The sequence below is a fragment of the Hypomesus nipponensis genome, chromosome 28 (genome assembly GCF_054491055.1).
Source record: "Hypomesus nipponensis isolate SF chromosome 28, ASM5449105v1, whole genome shotgun sequence".
Taxonomy (NCBI): Eukaryota; Metazoa; Chordata; class Actinopteri; order Osmeriformes; family Osmeridae; genus Hypomesus; species Hypomesus nipponensis.
The window spans coordinates 6094237-6111626 of NC_140388.1; the positions used below are offsets into that span (position 1 = coordinate 6094237).

Genomic DNA, 17390 nt, shown 5'->3' on the forward strand with positions numbered 1-17390 from the left:
ATGAAGGAACACATTTTCAGAAACATGAATAAAAGCATCTTCACCTCCAGCCCTGTCTCCTCCTGTTACTGTTTCTTACGCACCCACCCACCCCCCCCCCACACACACACATACACACACAAACACACACCTCCAGGCATGCCTACAACCCGTGGGCACACCCTGCTCAGAGAGGTTAAACAAATACATGGGTCTCCTGCACACAGACACAGGAGGGCTGCTAAACTCACTCTGACACCAGAGTAAACACTTAGACGCAGCCAGACAGAGAGGGAAGGAGAGAGAGAGAGAGAGGGGGGGGGGGGGGGGGTAGGATGAGAGGGAGGGTGAGAAGGAGAGACAGAGGGAAGGAGGGTTGGAGAGAGAGATGGTGGGAGGGAGGGAGGGAGGGAGGGAGGGAGGGAGGGAGGGAGGGAGGGAGGGAGGGAGGGAGGGAGGGAGGGAGGGAGGGAGGGAGGGAGGGAGGGAGGGAGGGAGGGAGGGAGGGAGGGAGGGAAAACTGGGTGTGGCTCAGTCTGTTCCAAGGCACAGAATTAAGAGTGTGTTAGGCAGGTCAGTCTTAAATCACAAACTAGAGGAACAAGGGGAAGATGAGAGAGGAGGAGGGGGTGATGAAGGGAGTGAGGGGAGAAAGAGAGAGAAAAGGGAGGGGGAGAGAAAGGGGGGAGAGTTGATTGGGGGAGGTGAGGAACGAGAAAGAGGGGAGAGGGGAGAGGAAAGAGAAGGGGAGTGCGAGGAGAGGTGAGGAAGGTGGAGGGCAGATAGAGAGACCCATAGAAGGTTTATGATGTGTCTTATTGTTCCTTCCCAAACTCTCATTCTCTCCATCCTGAATGCTGAGCCAATCGAGGAACACTTGACATACCCCTATTGTCCTGGAGGCGTCCGCAAACCCACGGGCCCGTAAAGCTAACAGCAAACAAAGAGACGGCACCCATAGCCACGCCACATCCTCACCCACAGGCCCCAGCTCAGAGCTCCACAAATCCCATTCCAGATGAGCTCTGTGACGCAGCTGCGCGCTGGGCCCCTATACCAGCAAACAAACAACATACGTGGCCAGGACTGAGGAGAAAATGAGAGCCTGACTAATGTGTTGTCTTATGGGGATGAAGACATCTCCATATGGGTCCTTAGCGCGTTCAAAGGCTGTGATGAGTGTTGGATCTGCGGCTTGAGATACGAGACATGGCAGCGCTTGGTAATGGGTGTAGAGGAGTAACATGTGGGTGATGTTTCCTGTCCTCCCTGTAAGATGATCTCTACAACAGCTCGCGCCCCGAGGTCTTGGACGAACACATGCAGCGACAGAACATGCCTTCATCTGGAGGGAACCCACAGCATTCTTGCTCGATCGCTCCCTATCTCTCTCTCTCTCTCTCTTTATCTCTCCTTCTCTTTCTTTCACTCTGTCCCCTATCTGTATCGCTTTCTTTCTCTCGCTCTCTCTCTCTCTCTCTCTCTGTCTCTCGTTCCCTCCTCCCTCCTTCCCTCTATCTTTCCCTAGCAGTAAGAATGGAAGGTTTTAATCAGCCAAACTTCAGTGGTGGGGTGAGAAGGATCAGACGACGGGGGGACACACATCTGATCCCACACACACACAAACACACACACACACACACACAGAAGCAGTCTTTGTTTCCTGGTTGTGGTACAGTAGGACTTGTGTCATTGTGATTGTGTAATTTTCACCCACTGTAAGCGGATGTTCACCCACACCGTGTGTGTGTGTGTGTGTGTGTGTGTATGTGTGTGTGTGTGTGTGTGTGTGAGAGAGAGAGAGGCTGACCACCACAAAGACGGTAATTAATCTGCTGTAACATTTACAGTAAGTCTGAGATAAGCTCAGAGAATAGGGCGGGAAGCATAAACAGGGGCATTATTTTCTGCAGGGTCTCAAAGACTGCCCTGTGTTCAGGCATCCCCCCACCCCCAAAACGATGTCTGGAAGTGACGCACAGAAGTATGAAAGCCATCCCGAGGATGGGAAATCTTAAAAAAAAAATGTATTCTCTTTAATTCCATTTGAGACAATGCCTCTAACATTGTGATTTCAAAAAAAGTGCTGGCAAATACCGACCATTCCTTAGACTCCACTCACCACCTCAATCCGGTTGGAACTATGCCCTTCTGATCCGTAATCTCCTGCTGTACTTTCTGCATGCACTATATGTACGTTGCTTTGGATAAAAAACGTCTGCTAAGTTAATAACATGTCAAATGTAAATGGGCACATGCCTGTACAAGGTTAGGTAAAGGGGTAGGGATAGCAAGGAATCATCTTGGTGGTGGGAGCCTCCTACTGCTGGTCTCTATCTCTGTCTGATCATTCCTGGTCTCTCTCTCTCTCTGTCTGACTGATTTCTGCTGGTATCTCTCTTGTGTCTGATCTTTCCTGGTCTCTCTATGTCTGATTTCTGCTGGTTTCTCTCTCTGTGTGTCTGATTACTCCTGGTCTCTCTCTGTGTTTGATATCTGTCAGTCTCTCTATGTCTGACCTCAACTTGTCTCTCTCTCTCTCTGTGGCTGAATACTCCTGGTCTCTCCCTCTCTCTCTGTGTCTGATAACTCCTGGTCTCTCTCTTTCTTTCTCTCTCTCTGTGTCTGATCACTCCTGGTCTCTCTCTCTCTCTCTCTCTGCCTGATCTCTACACCAAAGTGTGACGTGGTGCGCGCATGTACCCGCACATCGAAACAAGGTCCCACCCTAGCCGGTCAGGGCACAGTTACCCATACTTAGTTGCCCACTCTGCGGTACACGGCAGTTGTAATGTGGTGAAATACGGTTGAGGTATAGTTCACAGCTATCATGCAGCAGCTCTCTGGTTAGCCAGAGAAGGACCATCCTATTGTTAGGGAGATACTCCAACCTCCAGTCCTGCGGTGAGGTACATGACGCCAGGCCCTGGAGAACCTCACTACACCCTGATCCTCTGGCTGCTAACAACCTCACTGCACCCTGATCCTCTGGCTGCTAACAACCTCACTGCACCCTGATCCTCTGGCTGCTAACAACCTCACTGCACCCTGATCCTCCGGCTGCTAACAACCTCACTGCACCCTGATCCTCTGGCTGCTAACAACCTCACTGCACCCTGATCCTCTGGCTGCTAACAACCTCACTGCACCCTGATCCTCCGGCTGCTAACAACCTCACTGCACCCTGATCCTCTGGCTGCTAACAACCTCACTGCACCCTGATCCTCTGGCTGCTAACAACCTCACTGCACCCTGATCCTCTGGCTGCTAACAACCTCACTGCACCCTGATCCTCTGGCTGCTAACAACCTCACTGCACCCTGATCCTCTGGCTGCTAACAACCTCACTGCACCCTGATCCTCTGGCTGCTAACAACCTCACTGCACCCTGATCCTCTGGCTGCTAACAACCTCACTGCACCCTGATCCTCTGGCTGCTAACAACCTCACTGCACCCTGATCCTCTGGCTGCTAACAACCTCACTGCACCCTGATCCTCTGGCTGCTAACAACCTCACTGCACCCTGATCCTCTGGCTGCTAACAACCTCACTGCACCCTGATCCTCTGGCTGCTAACAACCTCACTGCACCCTGATCCTCTGGCTGCTAACAACCTCACTGCACCCTGATCCTCTGGCTGCTAACAACCTCACTACACCCTGATCCTCCGGCTGCTAACATCAAAGCCTCCACTGTTTGAGGTGAACCATGGCGAGAGAGGCGGCTGAGAGGGCGAGAAAGGGTAAGAGAAAGAGAGAGAAGAAAAGAGAGAGAGAAAGAGAAGGAAGGAGAGAGAGAGAGAAAGAGAAGGGAGGTTAGTTACTTAACACACCTGTTTTCGATCGTCCTGTTTGTGCTCAGGTCTGCTGGCATGTGAGGAATGTTAATTATATGTGGTTTGGGTTCAGAAGACTGTCAGAACTGTTTCAGGGCATGTGCTGCCATTATCCTTCTCTCTCTCTCTCTCTCCCTCTCCCTCTCCCTCTCCCTCTCCCTCTCCCTCTCCCTCTCCCTCCCTCCCTTTATCTTCCTCTCTCATTCTCTTCTTCCCCTCCCTGTGTGGTTCCAAGCCACATGGAACATGGTCTGGATCCCAGGTGAGCAGATCAGCTCCAGTCAAATACCAAAGTCATTACAAGCTGAGCTTGACAGTCAGAATATCAAACAGATCCCCCTCCCTCCAACCCATCCAAAGAGCCAGGCCGTTCTGATGACTGGAGTCTGCCACCATCAAGCAGAAACGTGAAATCTTCTGGTGAGTCTGTGCGGCCAATAGGGTGGCTCTAGGGGTGTTTGGGGTAATTGTTCCTGCGATGAGATCCGCGCAGACATGCAGTAGCTGCTGGGTACTGGAGTTAATTTGATTAAATGTCTGGAAAAGCCTGTGAGCCGTGTGTTCTGTTTAAAGGTAATTAGAGCAAACCAACATTGGATTATTTTCACCCTTTGGGCAGAAAAAAACACAGAGAAAGACAAGGAGGAAAGATGGGTGGGACAGAGAGAGAGAACAGAGAGGAGAGAAAATTCGAGAAAGAGAGGAAGAGAGAGTAAGAACGACAACAATGGAGAGAACTTCAGTCCTTTTCTGAGACCTTTGACCTTTTCACAACTTCCTAGAACTCAAGACGGTTTCTCATAGAGCCTCAGAGGAACCAGGGAGTTCTAGAACATGCGGCTGGTCTCCCAGCAATGAGCCCATGTGTGGAACACGCCCTTCGACAGCTGCATCCAATGACGTCGCAGCACAAGAGTACGTAGGAGAGAGCAGCAGACATCAAGAAAAGGGCCCACATGTTTGTTTGGCCCATCTCTCGTAAACGACAGAACACTCCGCATTCCACAACCCTGGCAGAATTCATAGCTGTTTAATCCGCCTCCATCAGAGTAACCTCTTCTGTTGCACTACGTTCCGACATTTCACTGTTATCTCTCACCCCAATATATTGCTGCTTCTCAGATGAAGCTCTCTTGATACTGGGTCTACAAAGGGTCTAATGACAGGAGACCATAACAGAGAACACATCTTTTTTCTACATCCTTCTCCTCAAGAGCTCCTTGTTATTTCCAGTCACTCTTTTAATGCCTTCTTCTTTGTCCCGCTCCTCCGTGTTGGTTTTGTCGTTATGTATCTCTCCAACGATCGCCCTGACCTTACAAGGCTGGACACATTACCGCTGTGTGAATCACAAAAGACCGCCAGACAATCTGCAACAAAAGCGACTCTCTGAGGGCTCGATAACACTGCTAGCCGGGCCTCTCCTCGGTGAACTCAAGCTGTCTAGGAGCACTTAGCCTCCTTTCTGACCAGCCAGGGCCCTGTCTCCCTGCCCTGACTGTGAAAGGGATCTCTTTTCACTGTGGTTGCAGGGACTGTGGGAAGAGACCAGCGCTGAGAGCCAGATGTCCTCGGTCCTAGACAAGGGGGCACATCCCACCTCGGGTCCCCGGGAGAGGGGGAGAGATCCGTTTTCAGGGATCCATTGAGGAGCGTCGGGATCTGGTTTCATGGCACCGGCCGCGTGTGACCGCCCCCGGTCGGCGACGCTCGGCGCCCGGTGCCGCGTAGGCTGAGAAGGAACGGCGGTTTGTGTTTGTGTTCACCGTCTCGGATACGCGGGGGTCGTAAAATACATGGGGCGCCATTGCCGTCGGCCTTCGGTTACTGGGAGAGTTAAGCTATGCAGGGAACACTCAGAGGGACTGACATGATTGGAGAAGGAGTGCTAAAACATGGGTCTTGGGAACGGGGTACTTCTGAGGATGAGTGTCATCTGTAGAATTGACTTTGAGTTCAATTCAGACTTAAGACGATAGGCTTTAATCGTACGGAAAGGGTTTATGTTAATGGTTTATCGTACCATGCTTTGCAGTCAGCTTGCTCAGCGAAGCACACTCAACTACGTCAACACGGCTAAGTACTCGTACTTATGTCCACTTCTTGATCTTATCTTATCTCCTCTTTGCTGTCCACCTGGGTACGCCCATGTCTCGCCCACGCCGTCCCCCTCCTTCACGTGTTTGCCGTCCACTTATTTATGTCCACTCGTTTTCTTTCCCTTCCCTTGTTCCCAAAAATTTCTCTGTCCATTTAGCCCTGTCGGCTTCACTTCCATGTGCCTACTTAGCCCTGTCTGTGGGTGTTTCCTGCTAGGAGGGCAAGGGCGACAATTTGCCTCTTCAGCCACAGGAAGTGCTGCTGGACGTAGCTGGGACCCCAGGGGCCTGGCAATGGAACGACTCAGGAGTATTTAAAGTCTGGCTGTATCCCCTTCCATGGGCAGAGGGCAGACCACAGACCACAGTGGAACAGCCCCAAACAAAACTAGAATATAAAAATACCCAAGTTCCCTGGACAGGTCACAGCCCACACAGTGGCAATTCCATATCCTGACATTCTGTCACTGGATACGCTTGTGCAAGCTGGAGCTGGTCAGTTCACCGCAGAACGATACGGTCACTTTGTAACTTTGGGATTTGTCCTAAGAACACCCTCCCAGACACACAGGATGTCCAGATGGGTTGCAATCCAAGTTGAAATTGCCTGAAGGACAGCTAGCCATTTATACTATAATTACCCTTTTAATCAAGCATCATTAATGTTAGGTTAAAAGGAGACACCATATGAAAGGGAAAAACAATATAGTTTTACTAATAAATCATAACAATCACCACAGATTGCATGGTAGAATTCAATATCATTATACAAGCACAAAAGCTTAGGGGAAAATTGTATAAAAAATGTCTATAATTATCTGTCATTTTCCAATTTCGACAGAACAAACTTCCACATTCCATTTTGGTGGATTTAAATGGCATTTCTGATTGTTGTTTTAATGGAACGATTGTTTTGAGAAGAGTTGATGGAATTGGAGGAAAGCGCCCCAGTCTATATGAGATTACAGTTCTGGTTCTATTAGAATGTGGCCCAGCAGAGCCTGGGAGTGTGTTCTCTCTGGCAGAATCCAAGCGAGCCGGTCTCCAAGAGAATGTCACTGGGAAATATCTGGAGTGGTCCTCCATGCATAAGCAAATGTCAAGGTACACAAGACGCCCGGCTGGGCAGCAGCGCTCATGCATAATGACATTCAAATGAGACAGTGATCACGGACGAGGGGAGTGAAGGAGGACGGAGGGAGGGAGGATGGATGGAGAGAGAGGAAAAAAATGAAATTGGAAAGTCGGAGACTGCAATGCAAATGAGAAAGAGACGATGAGAGATGTGTGTGAAGGAGAGAGAGAGAGAGACAGAGAGAGAGAGGGAGAGAGAGGGGGGGGGGGAGAGGGGAAGCGTGGGTTTGCATGACCAACTCAAAGTGTCACAGTAAAGGCCAGAAAGCATGGTAAAACGACTTCCCCCACACAACACATCAAAGTTTATTCACAAAACACACCAGATTGATTCTGACCTTTCAATGGGGAAAACACCAAACCTCACCAACCAAGCATTCAAGACCGAGAATTTCCATCAATGCTTCTGCAACAAAAAACCTTGACTGAGAGAGCTCTGTGCCTAAAACATTGTTTATGTCCTTTCACGGTTGGCAGTTGCTCTGCGCCCCTCATTGCTACACGACACCACAGTGCTGAGTGTCGACGCAGGCAGCAGTTTGACAGCTTAATCCTTCCTTGTCTTGACAAAACCTTCCGTGACAGCTCTGAGCTGGACTGACACCCTGAACCTGAAACCACCTTGGTGTAAGAGAGGTTGGGGGGGGGGGGGGGGGCTCTCTCTCTTCTCTCACTTCACATAACTATGGCATCTGTCTCAGACCTTCACCTTCAGCAAGCTGTGGTGTCACTGCCAGGACAACTTTGCTTTATGGGTAATAAGATGGGTAGGCAAGGCCCAGTGGGGACTTGTACAGGCGACGGAAGAAGGGAGGAAGAGAGCGATGGAGGGCGACAGAGAAAGAGACGTGGAGAAAGAGTAGAGCGTCAGAGAGAGATGGTGAGGAGTGAAGCAAGATACGACTAGAGAGAAAGACAGGGAGAGGGAAGGAAGGACAGGGAAGGAAAGAGAGACAAGGAAAGAGAGAGAGGGAAAGAGAGGTAACTAAAGAGGGAGCTTTTAATCGAGCACATGTAAGGTTTTAAACTCCTCCCAGATGAATATGACAGTTTTTGTGGTTGAGTAACGACCGTGACTGTGTGTGTAATAGCTAGGTCTGTCCGTCCATCTTTGGCACGGCGGTCAGCAGGGCGTTGTCCGTAAGGTGACCTCTAGAGAGCACCACCCGGGGTCACCAGGAAGTAGTTGGCCAGCGGCTGGACGCGAAGCCGCATGACACTAGCCAAACATTTTCTTTTCCCTCTGTCATCCTCTATGCCAAATTTAACAAATATCCCGCCAAGTAAAAAAGGAGTATCCTGCGCTAAAGTGGTGATGCAGGTTGGGGAGGATGGATGGATGGAGGGAATTGTAGTCACAGAAGATGTTTGTTACCACTTTGCTCTTTCACGTCTCATACAAAACCATGTTATAGCCTGGTGTAAAATTGCCTAGCCTCAGCTAAGCTATGTTAGGTCAGCACCATCCATATTACATGAGCCTAGCCTTGCAGCTTAGCCTAGCATGAGCTAGCTGGATAGCTGTGCCCCTGCTGGAGACCAGCTGTTGCCTGGCCGGTAGAGGTGTTGGTTCTGTTGCTGCGTTTTGTTTTCTTGTTGAAGTTAACATGCTTTGACATGCCGTTACGGATTTATTAGGGGCTCCATCTGTGAGATGGGGAGGGGAGGGGGGGGGGGCAGTGGGGGGGTGTCGTGGGGGGGGGGGGGGGGGTAGGTGGTGTCAGGAACAGAGCTCTGAGCAGCAGAGAGAGATGCTGATGGAGCCTGGACTAAGATAGACATCAAACACACACACACACACTTCCCAATCTACTGCATCCTCCGTGGTTTCTCTCCCTGTTCACAGCACAGACACCGGTATTGTAGGGGGGGGGGGGGGAGGTCATCAGGCCGACATCTGAGCTCCGGTGCCATCCCCCCACACCTGCCCTCCTGCTCCCTCCACTCTGACAACACTTGCTCACATGTCCCCGGGCTGGAAGCCGGCCTGTCATTATCCTCTCCTGGAAGACAGCAACACACAGAGGTCCTTCTGTCTACCTCTAATGGCGATGCTGCCCAGTCATAACCTACACTGCTGGGCTACACTTACCAGAGCACGGAGGGGCCCATAATAAGCAGATCCAGACCAGGCGTGTGTGTGTGTCTTTGAGAGAAAGAGAGAGAGAGAGAGAGAGAGAGAGAGAGAGAGAGAGAGAGAGACAGGGATAAAGCAACACCTGGGTTAGAGGAGTGTTTGAGTGTGTGCGCATGTGTGCGCATGTGTGTGTGTGTGCGCGCATGTGTGTGTGTGTGTGCGCATGTGTGTGTGTGTGTTTGTATCAGGGCAGAGGATGCAAGACCTCAGGGCATGACTAACATGACCCCTTTAAAAACTCGAGCAGGAACACCGAGTTCATGAAGTCTCCAGATGGCTTAGGCTAAGCCCTCACAGTTGAACCTTCCACTCAACCACACACAGACACACACACACAGACACAAACACACACACACACTGACAGGTCAGTACTAAAACTTGACAAGCCCTGGAGTTACAAGCGGAAACGCTGACAAGAACGTCACAATCAATTCTGCACTCACATACTGGCTCTCTCTCTCACACACACACACACACACACACACATCAACACACACACACACACACACACACACATCAACACAAAGGGGTCAAGGTACTGAGCACCTTGTCTTGATCACAAGTCCTAGCTGTCCTGTCTGGGGAAGAGCCTTGCTCCGAAGCACCAATCACGCGTCCTGTCTGTTCACCTTGGAAGCACTGCTCAATGAGGTGAGGCTGAGGGTACAGGGAGCCTGATGTTGGGAGTGGAGCGATCCAGATCGACGGAGAGAGAGATGAGAGGGGGAGCAGAGAGAAAGAGAGAGGGAGAAAGAGACAGACGGCGCAAGGAAGGATTAAAGAGAGAGAGAGACAAAGTGAGGAGAAAGAGCAAGAGAGAGACAGAGAGAGACAGGGATAAAAGCGAGAAACGAGAGAGAGAGAGAGAGAGAGAGAGAGAGAGAGAGAGAGAGAGAGAGAGAGAGAGAGAGACAGAGAGAGTGAGACAGACAGAGAGAGAGAGAGAGAGAGAGAGAGACAAAGAGAGAGACAGAGAGACAGAGAGAGAGAGAGACAGAGAGAGACAGAGAGACAGAGAGAGACAGAAGGACAGGAAGGCCCTCATTGCCGCAACCCAACCTCAGACAGAAGAGTGTGTCTGCACCACTGGAAGCATCCATCACTGCACACACTCTCCCTGCTGGAGAGATGGAGGGTGGGGGAGAAGTAGAGATGGAACGGAAACAAAGAAATGGGTTAAGACATTTAAATAGAAAGAAGAGAGAAAGAGAGACAGAAGGAAAGCTTGTCGGGCTCTGAGGTCATATCCTGATAAGGCTAAGGTGAGCATGCTGTCGCTTCATGCGCTGCATGTCAGTTAACATGAAGGCGAGAGAGCAGGAGGGAGACAGAACACTCATGTCATACGAGCCCAGTCTTACAAGTCAAGTCATGCATGTGTGTTTCAAAGCCCTGGCAGGCCCACAGGAAGACACATGAACCTAGTGCCCCTCCATGTTCAATTGTTCTAAGACCGAGCCAAACATTGCCAGATTGTGATTGCCTGGGACGACACTGCCTTTTTAGAACAGATATTCAGAACGTTCAAACCACTTCAAACTCTGGGAGCTCAGCGAATATTTGTACAAAACGTCGCCGGTTCAGATTCCTCGAATGCTGATGCGAGTTGATGTTGTTGTTTTTGCATTTAAGTGTTGTTGTTGTTAACTGCTCTCCGAGAGTTTTGTCCTTCTTCTTGAAAAAGAATGCTTCCACACACACACATTCACACACACACACACACAACCACAAATTCACACTTTTCAGTTGCACCACAGCCTGTAGGGATCTCTCATATATGAAATACGAGAACAGGATGCAGTGCCGTTTAGTCATGAGCACGATTTCAACGACGACAAAAACAACAAAAACTGTCAAACCTCTGTCAAACCCCTCCAAACATCACAAATCCCCCGAACAGGACCGTCAACAAACAGAAGTATTCTGTATAACCAGCTCTGGCTTGTTCCTAGGCACAGGCTCCTTCACGTATAACGTCTCTCAGCACAAGTCAATTACACCTGCGCGTGACAGCTCTGACAGCACATGGCTTCCAGTTCCACTGTGTGTGTGTGTGTGTGTGTGTGTGTGTGTGTGTGTGTGTGTGTGTGTGTGTGTGTGTGTGGAGGGGGGGTGCCGGGGTTATGGCCGGGGCTGGGGGGAGACCCTTTCTCCAAGGGGGAGACAGACATTTTGAGTGACCAGGAGAGGGGGATGTGGGGGGAGGAAATGAGGGTGTCTTGTCTTCAACACCCTCCTGATGTCAGGGTTGTCTCTAGAAAACTCCTTGTTGGAGTTTCCCCTTCAAGATATGAACATGTTGCTGTCCTTTCCATTGTTTGATGTGCGTGTGCATGTGTGTGACAGTAGGTGTCAGTGGGTTGGTGTATCCATGTGATATAAATCTGTTAGAAGTTGATACATTTTCAGATGTAAACAACTTATAAAAAAAGATATTGATAATTGTATCGTAGACCACTCACAGTCAATGGTTCACATATGCTTCACTTGTTTTTTTGTCGGTGGGCAGAACTGTGTCTTTAAATACATCGTTAATACATAGCTACACATGGGAGTAGTTACCCACCAGCCCAGATGGCGGGACCTCTCATTTGAATCAAAGGGTATAATTAAGAGACAGAAAATTAAAAAGGACAGCATGAGTATCTGCTGTTTCCGTATGAAACACATCACAGAAAGTTCGGTTTATGTGGTCGCCATTATTTAAAAATTCAAAATGAAACGATGTCTGTGAAATAGGATTCAGGTTTCATTAAAAGACGGAACACGGTCCCCGTTTGAATAATTTGGAAAACAGATTTTTCTGCAGTGTCACACGCTGCATGTAGTTGGTAGGAGACAGTGAGTAGATGACAAGACGGATTCATGTTTTTGTGCATTACAAGTGAAGCATCACATTCACAGAAATAGGTCTAAATTAGTGTATGTTGGAGGGGAGGATATGCTACGTTGGTAAACATAATGATAAACAAAAGGACAGTTTATAGACAACAAGGTATTACTACATTATAGACACTATTATAGACATAAAAAGAGACATAAATGACTCAAATAAGCGTGCGTATAATTGTGCGTTAAACAAACGAACTAGCCGTAGTTACTTGTCTTGTAGCTTAAGGTAGCAGATCTAGACTTAAATGTCAAGGGCAGATGTGCGTCTAGACTTCAGAGCAAAACATCCAAATCGTGACAGTTCGTGTAGCGCACAAGAATGACATGTTTTTCTTAATGTGAACTGGCCTAAAACAGACTGCATTGGATTGCGAGATGTACATCATATCTCAGTCACGTGTCTAAAATATGATTTAATAAACTAATAGGCTCAAATCAAACAATGCATTGTCCCGCCTCACACTTCTTAGCCTCCGATTAAATCGCAGTAGCAGGGACAAGAAGAAACAAAAAAAGAAAAAGTTATCAAACTTACCAGTCTCGAAGTGTTTAAAAGCTGTCGTAGATAGAACCCCAGCCAGGAAAAGCGCAGAGGAGATAGTCAATGGGGAATCCATCGCCAGATCTGGTGCGCGGGACTTGGAGTACGGACGTGTTTCGTGCAAGCAGAGTGTTCGGTCGCAGGTGAATGGATTCGAAAGTGCCCTCGCGGACGGATGCGTAGATTCGTTGTGGGGAGGTGTCAGTCTGGGTCTGCGTTAAAAGTCTGGGAACTTCAAGGCAGGTCTTCACTTCACAGACGAAAGAGAGATAGTACATAGCAGGGATCCTATTTCGAATCATGTGACAGGAAATCGGGGCAATAGATTCAACCTGCAGAGTTGGGCATGGAGGAGAGACAGGGAGGAAAGAGGGAGGGAGAGAGGGAATAGTTTATCAGCGTAGTCCCCTAGTGCGATGATTAGACTTTCTTTTCCATTATGTTGATTTCAGAAAACAATTTCAGATAACAATTTGATTAACTTTGGTCAGGATTTTCCAGAAAGAAGCAAGAGAGAGGGATCATTATCTGTAAATAAACCTGTAACATTTCAGCCTAAGTTTAACAGTAGTCTATGTATAATTATTACGTAGAACTACTCAAAGGGACCCTTAGTAAAAGATTTCCTGAAAAAACTATATGAAATTCTCAATAGAACTTGACCCCAAATGATTCATTAACAGAATGCACTCCAAGTTCATGCTACAGCTTTCATCAAGCTATACCCTCCCCACTGTTTTGACAGTCCTCAAAAGAGAGTACCTCTGTACTCGGTCTCAACTAAATGACAAAGTGAACAAGACACAATTACTCTGTAAATATTTACTGCATTAAAACAGTGGCAAAAAAAACCCAGCCTTATCCAACGACACAACACCCCACCTGCATTCACAGAAGACCGGAGAAACATGCCACACAAAGTTAGGTTTGGCACACTCATTCACCGGTACACTAAATAACTTTTTCTTTTTTTTTTACATAAAAAACAAATCATTCGTAGGTGTTTTCTACTCTGTTCTGACCGTCACCATGGAGGATGAAGCAGGTGCACCAGACACGCAGAGCCAAGGATCTGGGCTATTCTGTCCTGTCCTCTTGTTGTGTCAACATCTGTCCCCATGCTGAGGGCACAGCAGCGCCCCCTTGTGTATGCATGCTGCTAGGGCAAGAGAGCCCTGTCTGAGCCCAGTGAGTTCGTGTACTAACCCTGTCTGTATCCGACTGAGCTAGTGTACTAACCCTGTCTGTATCAGACTGAGCTAGTGTATTAACCCTGGCTGTATCAGTAAGCTAGTGTACTAACATTGTCTGTATAAGTGAGCAAGTGTACTAACCCTGTTTGTATCAGACTGAGCTAGTATACTAACCCTGTCTGTATCAGTGTGCTAGTTTAATAACCCTGTCTGTATCAGTGAGCTAGCGTACTAACCCTGTTTGTATCAGACTGAGCTAGTGTACTAACCCTGTCTGTATCAGTGAGCTAGTGTACTAACCCTGTCTGTATCAGACTGAGATACTTTACTAACTAACCCTGTCTGAGAGGAAAACAGTCAGAACCTGAAAATAGCTAGCCATCATGATCTCACAAGCCGCCACACACTCATGATGCTGGTCCAAACCTCAGGGCTCAAGGAGGGCATGCCAACACAGAGACCAGGCAGGGTGTTTGCCCTTCTCAAGAACATGTAACCGACTAGCCCGAAGATACCAACCGCTAAGCGACCGCCCCGCACTGTGTTTTCTTATGGCTAGCTTGCCAAACATGATTCAAAATGACATCATGGACTGATTCAATGGTAAAAACACGAGTGGGCTGGAGCTTATAAAACACCCCCAGTTCTAAATGTACAGTATCAAACGAATCATGTTTTACTGAAATAATGAACGTCTTGTTTGGATTTAGTTTATTCTTGGGTTTGTTGAGCTAGTCAGTCTGTTCAGGCCGATTATCAGCTGCTTTAACTAGTCTATATCCACAAACATGGCTGCTCAGTGAATGCTGGCTAATGTCAAGGACATAATACATCAAATTATTATGTAAAGGTGAACTGCCACAGCATTCAGCTCCTATAGACCACAACAAGAGTATCATTTTACAAATCCTATAATTGCTCCATAACCTAGGACTCTGCTGGATATCAATCTCTGATCCAGCAGAGATTCAACAGCAAGTAAGAGTCTGCGTAGGAAGCACTCTGCCTTTGTTTCCCTTATGTCTGTGTGTGTGCGTGTGTGTGTGTGTGAGGCCGTCCTGTCAGTACATGCTTCCTGGGTGATTTCCTTGTGGTCTTTTAGAGTTACAGTAGCCTTCTTGCATCCCTTTCTATCCCCTCATCCTTCTATCCCTCCATCCTTCTATCCCTCCATCCTTCTATCCCCAACCTTCCATCCCTCCAACCTTCCATCCCTCCAACCTTCCATCCCTCCATCCTTCGATCCCTCCAACCTTCTATCCCTCCATCCTTCTATCCCTCCAACCTTCGATCCCTCCATCCTTCGATCCCCTCAACCTTCTATCCCTCCATCCTTCTATCCCTCCATCCTTCTATCCCTCCATCCTTCTATCCCCAACCTTCTATCCCCAACCTTCTATCCCTCCAACCTTCTATCCCTCCATCCTTCTATCCCCTCAACCTTCCATCCCTCCAACCTTCTATCCCTCCATCCTTCTATCCCCAACCTTCTATCCCTCCAACCTTCTATCCCTCCATCCTTCTATCCCCTCAACCTTCCATCCCTCCATCCTTCTATCCCTCCATCCTTCGATCCCTCCATCCTTCGATCCCCTCAACCTTCTATCCCTCCATCCTTCGATCCCCTCAACCTTCTATCCCTCCATCCTTCTATCCCTCCATCCTTCTATCCCCTCAACCTTCTATCCCTCCATCCTTCTATCCCGCAACCTTCTATCCCTCCATCCCCTCATCTTTCCACCCCCCATCTTTCCGACCCTCCATCCTTCTCACAGGAAACAGAGTGGCTCTTGGGTTCTGGAACCCAAGCTGGAACTTACTCATCTTATATACACACACATCTTTGCCTATTATCTTCCTATGGGGGTGACAGTGAGTCAGTGTACTGACTCAGCTAGGCATCTGGTTGTTGTCTGTGAGTGTGTATATGCGTGTGTGTATGCAGTATGTATGACCCATACCAATAGTGGTGGCACACACACACTACAGACACACATAACCGTCACCGGCTGTCCCCACCGCACACCATTGAAGTGGGGGTCCTCTTGACAAACGATTCCCCCAGGCCATATCTCAACTCCCCCACCTCCAGACCCACATTCTCTCTCACACACACACACACACACACACACACTCTCGCACGCACTTACAACTCCTCCCTCGCCCTCAAAGCCCCCTGTTCTTCCCTATCCGGACATCCCCCTGAGCCTGCCCTTGTTCAAAGCTATAAGATTAAAGCTCATGTTTAAACCTAGCCACCTGCACAGCACGGCACCCTCTTTCTTTCTCTCTATCTCTCTCTCTTTCTCTCTGACACTCATCCATCTCACTCACTCATCCATCCATCTCTCTCTCTCTCTACCTTCCAGCCCTCTAATTAAGCGCCTGGGGTCACACCCTCTGGAATGTCTGGTTATTATAAGGCTGCTGTGCTTTACCTCTGTTAGAACGGGGGGGGGGGGGGCAGAGAGAGAAGGGGACAGTGATAGAGACTGAGAGAGACAGATAGTGGTATGAAGAGAGTCGTTATGAAAGCCTTTTGTTTTATCTGTAAAAATGGTTGGTGGGAATACATTTAAATAAATTACATTTGGAAGGTATATAAGTTCAAGAATGTAACGTCGTACGGTGTTACTTTGTAGGTTGTGTTCAGGAGCATAAGTGTTGCTGCTGCCTTCAGTGACGAATGTAAGTGTCTGGGTGAAATCTTATCGGTCGGGACTTGGTATGAATGCACAAACTATTGGAGCATAACATAAACTATCTAACCGGCAAACTCTCCACCTGGCCCGAGATAGTGTTCTCTCTAGATCTGAAGAGACAAAGGTCATCACCACAACCAATATCATTGTCACCATTATCGTCATCTGATCACCATCATTATCACCATTGTTACCATCACCATCATTGTCCCATCCGAGTTGTTATGGAATGCAGCCACTTTCACGCAGCACTTCCTGTCAAAACAAAATGGTCGTCCTATGTTCTAATGCTGTAAAAACCACACTAAGGAAGGTGGACATCACTGCACACCAGTATAGCACAAAACAATCTAAACCACATGGAGAGAGACGGAGAGAGGGAGAGTTGGAGCGGGAGAAGGCGAGGGAGGGGGCTGAGAAATATAGAGGACAGAGAGAGAGAGAAAGACAGAAACAAAGAGAAAGAAAAACAAAGATCGAAACAGAGAAAAGAAAGACAGAGAAAGAGGCAGAGAGAGGGAGAGAGGGAGGGAGAAAGGTATGATTCAACACTTTGATCTGCAAATCCTTTAAGTATCCAGCACACTGCAGTGAGGGGACCTGTACTTTGGTGTTGCAGTTGAGTTGAGCTAACCAGGCTTTCAGAGAACAACATGACCTTTAACCTTCGACCGACCACAAGGGTGGAATGACTGCTCCAACCCCGGTTATTCACAGAACCAGTCTTGTTTTCTAAAAAGTGGAAATCCTGTTCACATGTTCCCTTGGATTTGTGACACGTTTTCTTTTTCTGTGAGAACTGACTGAGTCCGGCCTTCGATGGTTTGTTTAGAAAGGTTTCCTTTGCCAAATGGAGCTTGTCGCAAATGTAGTTTCT

General features: G+C 48.4%; 1 protein-coding gene across 1 annotated transcript in view; it reads right to left on the reverse strand.

Moving 5' to 3' along the window:
• Window positions 1-12871, reverse strand: part of kremen1 (kringle containing transmembrane protein 1) — a 39741-nt gene extending 26870 nt beyond the window's left edge. Inside the window, exon 1 of the mRNA XM_084694930.1 lies at window positions 12613-12871. Within this exon, the coding sequence (XP_084551056.1) occupies window positions 12613-12694 (82 nt within the window). The 5' untranslated portion in view covers window positions 12695-12871. The remainder of the gene's footprint in view (window positions 1-12612) is intronic.
• Between the last annotated feature and the right edge of the window lie 4519 nt (window positions 12872-17390).